The sequence below is a fragment of the Salmo salar genome, chromosome 19 (genome assembly GCF_965601325.2).
Source record: "Salmo salar chromosome 19, fSalSal1, whole genome shotgun sequence".
Taxonomy (NCBI): Eukaryota; Metazoa; Chordata; class Actinopteri; order Salmoniformes; family Salmonidae; genus Salmo; species Salmo salar.
In genome coordinates, this window is record NC_138309.1 from 57900442 (window position 1) to 57913087 (window position 12646).

A 12646-nucleotide genomic window follows, 5' to 3' on the forward strand; every position below is an offset into this window, starting at 1 on the left:
GACTCAACATGGCTATCATGGGCTGACCGCAAAATACACCCCCGAGAGCCATGATGGCATTGAAAGTGGATATTTGGGAAATTTCACACCTTAAAATAGCTATTGAAGGAGGCAAATAGATGCCTCATGTACTCTGTCGGTGTATCCCTTCTCCAAGTGTTTCTCTACGCCCCCTTCACCCTGCTGCACACACACGCACACACGCGCACACAGGATGAGAAGGGACAGGAGGAGGAAATGCTCCTGGTCAGTCACACCCTCTGTAAATAACAATTTGCACACATCCTCTCCACTCTGGCTTGTCCAGCTGGAGGGAAAACAAACAGTAGCACCAGGGAGAGCTAGGAAAATGATGCATGCAGATCCTGCTGCCTGGCTATCAAATGCAAACAGCTACGTTATAAACTGGATACTTATCAGGATAGAAACACCAATAAAATCTAATAATTGTGAGGACAGCTTTAGACGTGTGTCTGTGAAAAGACTCTGATACTGAACTACATGTTCTGTCTGAGGTCTGTCAAATAGTTCCCAAATCCACTATCTCAGAGGTATTCAACTCTGACCCTACAAGGTCCAGAGCCTGCTGGTTTTCTACCTGATAATTGCACACACCTGGTGTTCCAGGTCTAAATCAGTCCCTGATTAGAGGGGAACAATGAAAAAAATGCAGTGGAACTGGCTTCTAGGTCCAGAGTTGAGTTGCAGGGCACTTTCTCCACTCAGTTACAACCAGAGATCGCCGACCCTGCTCTTGGAAAGCTACCATGCTGTAGATTTTCGCTCCAACCCTAATCTAGCACCCCTGATTCTAATAATTGATAAGATGAATCAGGTTAGTTACAACTGGGGTTGGAGTGAAAACCTGCAGGTGGGTAGGACTCCAAGAACAGGTTTGGAGACCCCTGGGTAAAACAAATATGACTTGGCACCAATGTTACGTATGATAAAGATAATTTCAGACATATAAGATGTAGGCCTATGTCTGTTTACACATTCATTCAATTACAGAGCTGCATGTTCCCCATTTCCATGAATGGATTACAAACTGCGGTTTGTATACATACTATAGTTCAGATAGCAAGAGAATATTGACTGGGTTGAGGCATTTTTAAAAGATGACAAGTTATATGGATGATTATTTGTGCAGAAACAACCATTGGAGAGGCCGCCTAGAAAGGAAGGTCTTTTGGTAAGCTATATAACTGATCTTCAGGAAACTACATCCTCAAGTCTGGTTCTCTGTCATTGTCATGTCTATAACACAGGAGGCTGTGGAGGGGAGAACGGCTCATAATAATGGCCGGAACAGAGCAAATGGAATGGTAAACACCTGGAAACCATGTGTTTGATGTATTTCATACCATTCCACTCCAGCCAATACCACGAGCCCATTCTCCCCGATTAAGGTGCTGTCAACCTCCTGTGGTCTATAATGTTCCAAATATTTAGAGGTAATTTCCATAAAAGTCTCAAACGTGGTTACGTTAAGCGAGTAAGCTGAAGTTCAGCTCATCGCCATTAACTGCAGTAATTCGAACAGGTCAAGGTGTTGACATCTTTCATTGACATCAGCAATAAGGAAGTGTGACTTTGATGTAGGCTAGAGGCGCTTAGGAAAAAAAGACTTCAATATTGTTCCAACTAATTTCATTGCATTATCAGAACAGAAAATGATTTGAGAATTCTACTAGAATCATCTCTGTCCATATTCAAGTCAAACAGGAGTAGGCTACTACAATGAGCATTACATAAAAAGGGGACTCCCATCCACAAGTCCCCACCCTGACAATCGATGGTGTCAGAAACCACATGCAAAGTTGCGTGCAGCTGCAGCAGAGGACAGGTACACAGCGCCAGGGCAGTGAGTGACTGACTGAATCTTTCCCACATTCACTTTCCCAAACATACCATGCTTGGCTGGCATCATCCCACAAACCACTCATGATGCAAAAATAGCCTTGGACAATCTGTATGTTCAGATGATGCTTTTCATTGGGAGCACCGTGATTCCTTGGGTGGAGCCCCATTCACACACAGCATGGCTCATATAATTACCAGTCTGACAAAGACAACATCTCTGAGGAATGCTCTGTGTCCAGACAATACAGTCCAAGAGGAAACTAGGTCCATTGTTCTAAAAAATAATGTATGCAGACAAAACATGAGGAATAGTTTTCACATGATGGGTCAATTCCTGTCGTAAAGGCCAAGTAATAGAACTGCTCTTCCTTGTTTCATCCGTCAAATGACCATGAATAACTGGGACATCTATAGCTAGGTTTGCATCCAATTTGCGACAGACTTTCATGCGAATATAAAAAAATCTGCATAAAACAATATGAGCATTTTCCCCATCAGCGATGGTTTCGGATAAAAGTCTGTGGGTGATGACGTGGTGTGCATAAAAATTACTTTTGCGGTTAAATTCCCATGTACCGAATGAAAAATACAAGTTCAATTGGTTTCCATCGCATTTTCAACTCTACTGATGGTTTTGTTACAACAACTGTTGCGTTATACAGCAAATGTGCCCACTCTGGTCTTGGTACATGCGCTCTAGCCAACAGGTAGGGAGGGTACCTACATTTTGAGATTGTTATGGAAACGTACAATATTATTTCACTTTATCAAACGGTAAAAAAAACATTCTCATGGTTTCATCAGCCCGCTTGTGACTTTTTTTAAAATCAGGTTATAATTCATCCGCATGAAATGGTTGGATGGAAACGTGGCTAGTTATAAACAAATGTTGCTCTGCAAGATGTGCAATCCATAATGGAATGGGAATTCCATTCATATTACTCTGATAGAGTCATTAAATAGTAGCCTCGGCTATGGCACTGGCAGTCTGGCACAGCCAACTAAAAATAAACAAATCTGACAATTATATTGTAAGGTGTGGTGTAGGAATGTAGCACTGCAACTCTGACCTGTCAAAATGAACAGCAAGCCCACCTGCACCTGTGGTGCTTGAAAACAACTCATGCATTAGTCAGTCCTATACACATAGTGGCCTAATTGAACGAACAAAAAAAGTATCATTATTTAGGCTTAGTACTATCAAAAGCGTCCATCAGACAAGCAAACATGGCTTTCCTGAACCAGCAGGCTACGTCTCGCCTCATTGAGGTGAACGACCGTGGTGGACGCCACTGCCTACCTGAGCTTTAGGTTAGCCATGAATTCCTCCAAAGAAACATTGTCCAGAAGAACAAAGTCAGCCTTTCCAAACTCTATACTCTCGTGTTCTGCCATGTTGTATGTTGGTTTTTAAAAAATCGGTTCAGAAGAAAATACTTTTTTGTAAAAGACAACTTCACTGTTTTGAAGTGGTCCTCCGCGACACCAGGTAAACAATGGCGAGCTGGTCAGTGCACCTATTCAAGCTCGAAATGGTCGAGGAGAATTGTCTTCATTCAAGTAGTCAACAGTACAAGTGATACGATGTTATTTTTTACTCATTTTGAATGAGCTGCAAAAACAAAATAAGGAAACGATACAAAACAGCCAAACTTATAGCAAAACGTGTCGAATTATTTGTTCTCAATTACAACGGACGGTTTCAAATAGGAATGGTTAGTTCAGAATATGCTTTCATATCCAGACACTTGTTGCTTTCGCCGAAAAGGTATTGTCCGGACTCCCGTTACACTAAACGCCTATCAATAGAGCCCTTTGCTTGAATTTCTCGCCTCGACTCTATACAGACGAATAGAATCCTACCCGGCTCGCAACGCTCCACCCCCTGGTCAGAAGTGTTGGTCTAAACTTGTCATATGTACATTTTGAAAATAGTACAATTCCCATGACAACTGAAGTGTTTCATACATTTCTCGGGTGACTAGTCATTTTGACAAGTTCTTCAAATCCAAATCAGTATGCCTAGTCAGGGCCTCAAATGATTCCCAATAATTATGCCATATAAGGAAACATTCATAGCCTACAACTTCTCTTATGTGCAGACTAATCTAAATAGCAGGCCTAAAAGAAACACCTGGAACTAGATCCCCCAACATTCTGGTCTTGACAAGAAAAAAATAAACTGTTGTGGAAGGTTCTCTGCACTGTTCACACAATCCAGTAAATGTGGAGTTGAGATAGAGCGTGGCGTATGCTTGTTTGCATGTGACTATTCCTCTTTTGTTTGTTGATATTTTTAAATAAAATATTATTTTTTTTAAAGATAAGAGCGTGGCCTTGTTAACTTCCAAACGTGGAATTTGCATCACAGGTGCTCTCTTCCATTTCCCCTGAAAATCAGAGCTTCCGGTTGTCAACAACTCAGCCTAGCTACAAGCAGGCCTGCCATTTGTGACTTTGGGTAGTTTTTGTATGTCAAAAATAATAGAATGTAAAAAAATAAAACCTTTTTTTTTCAAGGCAGCCTGTAATTTTTGGCCTCAACTCCCTGTTACAGAATTTGTACAATTGACTGACCATATAGATGATGATGAACATATGACAAAAACACTCTCAGCACTTTTAGTTTCTTGGAATTAGGCCTACTGAACACTGGCAAAATAAACTCAACATATAGGTTTATGACTGACAGTCTATATCACTTCACTGATGCTGCTGTAATCTGTCTACTTATTACAATTGTATGCCCTAGTATGCCACCTTGTGTTTGAGAGAGGTAGGCTATTATTTTAGAATCTCTTATTACTGTACTGTAATTGTATTAAAATACAAAAGGCCTTTCTTAGTGATATAGAGTATCAACTAATACAGCATTTTACTCTGAAAACATCATGGGCGGGAAATATTTTTCTTACTGGTGCCTTTTGCGAATGTCAGCAAAATATGGAAATTAAATGTCAAACAATCTGAGAATTGCATTAAGACTGCCTAATTGTTGTTTTCATTTTGAATTAAAGCAAACTTTCACTTACTACAGAAGCAACATACAGTATTTATTTGAATTGATGTCCATGCATCTGACTGTAAGTTGCTCTGGACAAGGGTGTATACTATGCTAAATGACTGAAATAAAAAAATTCAATGTTAGAAGAAGTGTTTTCAACTGCAATGCTGTTTTGACAGAAACACCATTAAATCTGTAAATAAGAATCAAATACAAAATGAAAACAGACACATATTGGCTTTAGTCTACCTCTTCGACTGAACAAGCAGTGACCCACCAAATGTGATGGTATTGGATGAAGCAGTGGCCCAAGAGCTACCACAGTCTTGGCTCACATAGACCAGGGACCCTCTGCGCAGAAAGGTCATATAAGTGGACAGATTACCCACAGTGGAGGGACTCCTGATTTTGGTGTGAGAGACAGCCACCCAGTAACCATTGATCACCAACCATAGGTCCGTCTTGACACCGTGTTTCCCACTCTGTGTGGAGAAGAAGAACTGGTAGACTCCTTTGACAGGAGCCCGGAACACCCCGGTCCTCCGGTTGAAGGCTCGCCCAACGTTCACAAGGACAGTCCTGTACTTGATGCGGTTCACCTTGCCTGAGATGGGCCCGGGATAGGAGGCAAAGAAGTGGACTTTTCTCTTCAGGGCTGGAGGAGAGAAAATGACCAGAGATCAGCATGGACATTTGGAAATGTATTTTGATTGTGTTAATTCAAAATGTTTTATGACTACTCACGTCTTGGCTTCTTCTTACACCTCCAGTTTATATTGTCTCGACTTACACAGGTCTCGCTTTTCCTGCACTTTCCACACACAATGGTGTTGATATCTGACAGGGGGGAAAAAAATGTCACATGTTCAAATTGTAAAACACTCATAAACTACCACAATGAGAGTTCTAGCTATACATATTGTGTCCGTTTCCCAGACACAAATTATAGCCTAGTCCTGCCCTAAAAGGCGTTTTTTTTAATGGAGAATCTCGATTGAAAATGCTTTTAGTGTAGGACTACACTTAGTCTGTGTCTGGGAAACTGGCTCACAATGACCAATCTTACCTGCACAGTAGGCCAGGTGACATGTCGAAGGTTTGGTAAACTTGTAGACGTAATAATTGCCCTGGCACTTCTTCACTTTGATGGGTGTGGACTTGAAAGCGCAGCAGTTCTTGTTCCAGTGGCCGCAGACCTTGCGGGTGACGATCCCATCCCTCCTCTTCGGGTGAGGCCCGGCCAGCCACATGGGGGCGTGGGTGCCACACTTGTTCATGGGCACACACCTCTCGGGCATCTGCAGACTGTTGCCCTTGTAGAACAGGCGGTACCAGCCTCGCCACTTGACGTTGCGGTCACACATCTTGTTCTTGATGCTGGTGTTAGTGGCCCTCCAGGGCTGGTCCAGGACAGTGTAGCGGAAGCAGGGATCGAAGGGTCGCATGGAGTCTTCTTCCTCTGATGACCACACAATGTCCTCCTCTCCATGGTTTGGGGGGTAAACAAGAGAAGTGCTGCCTACCAGAGATATCACATAGACAGAGACCAGACAGGAAAGGAACAATAAACCAGTTATGCTCACACTAAAGCTAGTCATATGGATATCTTGTCAACGATCATAATGATGATCAAATTTTACTTATCAACAATAATAAAATCTACTGCAGTAAATGTCGGACAGGTATACCATATTACAAGCTGCACAAATTATCTTCATAAAAAAGTTATAGAAATGAAATTGTGATGTAAAGGACTAATAATCATATAATTTCCTTCACTGACCTATTTCTGTTGTAGTCTCATTCTTAGGGCTTGTCAGCATCTGTGGAAGAAGAAACAAAAACAAAACGTCTAATCTTCCTGTTTAAAGAAGCATAAAATCATATAAAAAAGATAGATCTTAATTAAGTGGAAAATCCCTTACCTGATTCAGGGCCTCCAGCTGTTGCCTGATATTTGTTTGTTCACATTTGAAGTGTTCCATTTCCTGAATAGATTTTTCTTTTTTAAATATATGACAATAACCAATGAATAACTAATGAATCTTGTTACACGGCATTATTGTTTAGGGGCGAGCAAAGATTGAATTTTAAACTTCATCATAGAAAGAATTTCTAAAACATGTCATTTAAGTTTAAAAAAATTGCATTACCTTGTAGACAGCAGCAAGTTGCATCACCAAAGGTTGATCCTCAAACTTCCAAATATTAAACTCAACCTGGAAGATTAAGATAATTTCTTTGTGTTATTCATTTGGCAAACCTTTGGAAGTTTTATAGCAGTGTGCCAATCTCATTATTAGGCAGGGTCTGGAACTTCCATCCGATGTAAACAACATTTGGAAGAAAGTATTTAATACATAATGTATGATTTCTATATTCCAAATCTCCATCTGCTCTGCTTTTGAACATCACTCGCAGTAGTTGATACTCACAGAACTGGCATTCCCTACCGAGCCCACTGTGTAGGGTGATAGCATAGCAAACACAGCCACAGCTAATGCAATCATCTGGGGAAAACAGTGACAAATCAAATATATAATTATATATGTATATATATTATTTCAATTATTATACATTTCTAAGATCATTTTTAGATATTGTGCTATTCCCAAATTAATGTTCTGGTAATTACATATTAATTAGAAGAGGAGCGTGATAATGTATTTCGTTTTAAATTATGCTGGCTAAATATTCTTACCTGGAAACACTGCATCTCAAAGTAAATGATGAGGGACCCTGTAAATTAGAATACCAAAGTTAGGGAAAATATAAGGGCTGTCAAATCCCTCTCAAATGTGTTGAAACAGAACATATCAGCACATATCAGAAAATATCAGCACATATCAGAATCATGGAACAAATGATTCTGGTAATGCACATAAAGGATTTGAAATGGTACCAATGGTACAGGAACTGATATTTATGTTTAAATAATATAAACCTACAAAGCACTTGAAATGTAAAAACGTGTCCCCACCTGTTTAGGTCAGCATCTTGAAAATCAGTCCGCGGATGGACTTATATACCCATGTACAGGGACTAATGTCACAAACAAAAAAAGAGAAGTTAAGGACTTCAGTTAAACAGCATTTTACCCACTCAGTAAGTTTAGGTGTTACTTTTCACAGACAAGACGCAGACGTGTACATGAAATGGTCTTACCATCAGCAGTTTTGGATGCAGTGTGGTCAACAATGGCCCAGGGAAAAAGTTGTCGGCTATACATATTCATGAACTGAATTTTGACTTTTCAGGGGTCAAAATGGATCCTCATCAGGGTACAAAATCAGGGGTGAATTGGGCAAGAAACTTTCAGTGTTGATTATATCAGACAACCAGGACAGTTTAAACGTATTCTAATGTGGCTGATTCAAAATGGAATCAGAACAAAACAGATACTAAGTGGTAGATCAATATAATAGATCAATATAGCCAAGAATATGATGCTGTCTATTAAATAAAATGAACAGAAATGGCTCTTCAAATGAAAAGGTTCCCTGTCAAGTAGTTTTCATCTGTTTGATTTAGGTTTTGAGACATGTTGCTTGTGTAAGCAGCAGTGGCAGTTCTAGACCATTTCAACTGGGGGGGGCCAAGCTGGGGCCAGTTACATTAGACGTTATTGTTGTCATATCGTTTTGTTCACTGCATTGCAGGCATTAGCAGGCAAAAGACCATGTTCATAATCATCATCGTTGCCACTGTCTAATTAAGGATGTAAAAAAAGAGAGATAACTCATTTTTGCTATGTAAAAATTATTTCATAATCCACATTTAGGGGGGCCATAAGGGGGTCCAAAATTGTTGTCACAGGGGCACACCCCCCGCCAGACCCGCTGGTAAGCAGCTAATGGGGAAATGCATGGGAAAACCACATGGAAGATATGATTGGTTGGAGCCATGGGTGTGCATAATGTTTTTTCAGCATCAGCAAAACTAAGAGCGGTGACATAGGCTGCAGTATGAATCTAAAAACACTTTCCCTGCATTTTCCATTCAATCATTTGTGGGCTAAACCTAGAATTGAAAAACAATGATACTTGAAACATTGATTGGATTAACGTGTGAAATTGTTGAATACGTTTCCTCTGTATTGAAAATGTAACGTTTTTACATGCGTAAATGTCAGCAATGCACTCAGCACTGTAATAACCGAGAAAATAGGTCCTATTCTAAACTGAGGGTGCAGGCATTTTTACATTTTAAATATAATATATTATGCAGATGCTCTCATCCAGAGCGACTTAGTAGTGAGTGCATACATTTTCCTATTTGTTTGTTCTGGTCTCCCGAGGGAATAGAACCCACCTGGCATTGCAAGTGCCATACTCTACCAACCGAGCCACACGGGACCCAGCCACTGAGGAATAAAGAAATGGAGACTACGTCCAAGATGTCCGACCGTTGATTTCAACATGATTTACTCACGCGATCGATTGACCGTCTATATCTAGTTTGCATTCGGTTTAGACAGCCCGACTTCACACTCAGTGCACACAGGGAGCAGCGCAAACAGCGATAACTTCATCACGTTGTCCAAAAACATGGTAGACATTGGATGAATATAAAATGTTGATATCTTTGGCTGTTAGTGAAGGGAAAAAAATAGGCCTCATCGACAGCTATACTAATAATTCAAAGGATGTTTTGTGCACAAAGGTGATACTACAGAGTCTTATTAGGATTTTTCAAATCTGACTTCTCTATGCGGCCGTCTATGGAAATTGGCTTTATGGGCCCGGCTTCAATTAAACTGCACTAATAAAGCAAGACTTTAGGAGCAGTCCAAACCGTCCTTCAAGACCGGAACCCTGGCCCCTTGGGTGCGGTCGTCACTTCTTACCACAGCCACAAAGTCATAAACCCTGCCTATTTAGACAATTTAACTTCTCAAAATGTGATTGTAAATTTAACCCTAACCACACTGCTAACCCTAACTTTAAATTAAGATCAAAAAGCTCATTTTTGTTATCATGAATTTTTACAATATTGCTGTGGCTGTGCTATCTAGTGGAAACCCTTGGGTGCAGCTGCATAATGATGCTTGAGGGCTGTGCCAACACTGCAGTGTCAAAGATACCCCAATAGGGGTAGTAGCAATACTGCTTTACTGTACATATCAAATATGCATCCTCCTTTGGTATCATACTGTTTCATGCCACTGATAAGATGAATTAACTGGCATAGCTAAAAACAAACATAAATTGATAGAAATAACACGTTGAGTCTGCAGTTGAACATCACTTTTTAGACTAGTGCTATTGAAGAGTTCATTCAATTTTCAGTTGTCCCACACAACGTTGTTGTCAGGTGGATGACAACAAGTGTCCTCTCACAAAGAATGCTAGCTAGGCACAGTCAGCTAGGTATGTTGCAGTAAGTGTGACCTAGACAGCAGACGTCTGTCACTAGTCTGTGTGGGATGCCCCCAGTCATAAACAAGACTGGCTATTCTTTGTTAGGATGCACGTCAGACGTCTTTAACCAGGGCACAGGTGTTCTGGCTTGCCAGACTCTTAAACTAGGCCTAGGGCATTGAACAAAAGACTTTCCCACTTTAATCTCATGGTTCTAATTCTAATCACCTATTCTTATGAATATGAAAAACACAGTGCCAACGACGCAGCCCGCTACCAAGGACTGTGGGTTCTCCTTCGCCGTGGCCGTATGACATTTAAACATGTTAACCCTCGCAAGGCTGCCGGCCTAGACGGCATCCCTAGCCGGGTCCTCAGAGCATACCCAGACCAGCTGGCAGGTGTGTTTACGGACATATTCAATCTTTCCCTATCCCAGTCTGTTCAAGATGACCACCATTGTTCCTGTACCCAAGAAGGCAAAGGTAACTGAACTAAATGATTAGCCACGTAGCACTCACTTCTGTCATCATGAAGTGCTTTGAGAGACTAGTCAAGGATCATATCACCTCCACCTTACCTGTCACCCTAGAACCACTTCAATTTCCTTACCGCCCCAATAGATCCACAGACGATGCAATCGCATCACACTGCACACTGCCCTATCCCATCTGGACAAGAGGAATACCTATGTAAGAATGCTGTTTATTGACTACAGCTCAGCATTCAACACCATAGTACACTCCAAGCTCATCATTAAGCTCTCAGGAGTGTGGTGTCAGGAAAATAACCTCTCACTCAACGTCAACAAAACAAAGGAGATGATCATGGACTTCAGTAGACAGCAGAGGGAGCGCCCCCTATCCACATCGACGGGACATTAGTGGAGAAGGTGGAAAGTTAAGTTCCTCGGCGTACACATCACGGACAAACTAACAGTGTGGTGAAGAAGGCGCAACAGCGCCTCTTCAACCTCAGGAGGCTGAAGAAATTTGGCTTGTCAGCTAAAACCCTCAAACTTTTACAGATGCACAATTGAGAGCATCCTGTCGGGCTGTATCACCGCCTGGTACGGCAACTGCACAGCTCTCCAGAGGGTGATGCGGTCTGCACAACGCGTCACCGGGGACAAACTACCTGCCCTCCATGACACCTACAGCACCCGATGTCACAGGAAGGCCAAAAAGATCATCAAGGACAACAACCACCCGAGCCACTGCAGGTTCACCCCACTATCATCCAGAAGGTGAGGTCAATACAGGTGCATCAAAGCTGGAACCGAGAGACTGAAAAACAGCTTCTATCGCAAGGCCATCAGACTGTTAAACAGTCATCACTAGCACAAAGGCTGCTGCCTACATACAGACTTGAAATCATTGGCCACTTTAATAAATGGAACACTAGTCACTTTGTTTACATATCTTGCATTACTCATCTCATATGTATATACTGTCTTTTATACCATCTATTGCATCTTAGTCTATGTCGCTCTGTCATTGCTCATCCACATATTTATATATTCTTATTCCATTCCTTTACTTAGATTTGTGTGTATTAGGTATCTGTTGTGGAATTGTTAGATATTACTGCACCGTCGGAACTAGAAGCACAAGCATTTCGCTACACTCACCATAACATCTCAAAACCATGTATATGTGACCAATAAATTTGATAGCTGGCTAGAGTCACTGTTATCTAAACTTGTAGTAATCATGGCTGAATTACCGACCGGGCATGAAGGGCATGTGTCCAGGGGCCCTGACCTTCAGGGGCTCTCATTGTATAATTTTAACATGACAAATCACAGCAAAATGTGTAGAATTTCAAGAAATGAGCATGAGACTAACTGTAAAACTTTCCTTACTTGACTTGGCCACCCTCGATTCCATTCAGTCAACAAAGACGAGGGTGTCCCTGCAAAAAAATCCCTGCAGCTCTGACGTCAAGGCTGCCTCGCTGTTGTGAGGTAAATCACTATGTTACAGTAAGGCAAAATGAAACACTGAGGATCATGCTACACATAGGATGCTGCATTATTAAAGATAGTGTCCCGTGTAAGGACTAACAGTAGCCATGGATGTTCCAGGGAGAGCTTTTTGTTTACTATGGGCTGCTTGTAGAGGCCAGCTCTCTCACACTTGGCATTGGGTTAACTACAACCTGGGTCATTCACTTCTATTTAAACTAAACTCCAAGTCATCGTGGAAGATAACGTGGCTGTTCTAAATAGGCTGATGGAATAGGTCAAAGAAGAGAGTCAGGGTACTGCCAGAAGCACATGCAGGGTGACATTCTAGATGTCTAGGGACATGTATACTGTGATGAGAGCAAGGTAGAGTTACTGAATTGAAAGGTCATGGAGCTGGTTCCAGCCAATGGCAAGATACAATGGTTTCTGCCTAGAAACATATCACACTGA

The 12646-nt window shown here is 41.4% G+C and overlaps 2 protein-coding genes across 3 annotated transcripts in view; both read right to left on the reverse strand.

Annotated features, from left to right (window-relative positions):
- Positions 1-4232, reverse strand: part of LOC106579321 (unconventional myosin-Id-like) — a 128030-nt gene extending 123798 nt beyond the window's left edge. The window contains exon 1 of one of the 2 annotated variants that reach the window (XM_045702477.2): positions 3164-4232. In XM_045702477.2, coding sequence (XP_045558433.2) covers positions 3164-3258 — 95 coding nt within the window. In that variant the 5' untranslated portion in view covers positions 3259-4232. The remainder of the gene's footprint in view (positions 1-3163) is intronic. The other variant, XM_014159139.3, reaches the window with a different exon arrangement.
- Positions 4233-4895: 663 nt separating this feature from the next.
- LOC106579322 (uncharacterized) lies at positions 4896-7905 on the reverse strand. The gene is made up of 9 exons (XM_045702479.2): positions 7848-7905; positions 7569-7606; positions 7303-7377; positions 7021-7086; positions 6793-6855; positions 6651-6690; positions 5934-6386; positions 5612-5704; positions 4896-5522 (listed from the first exon to the last, which is right to left on the reverse strand). Exons 2-9 carry the CDS (start codon positions 7581-7583, stop codon positions 5113-5115), a joined length of 1215 nt encoding a protein of 404 aa, XP_045558435.1. The 5' UTR covers positions 7584-7606; positions 7848-7905; the 3' UTR covers positions 4896-5112.
- Positions 7906-12646: the final 4741 nt, after the last annotated feature.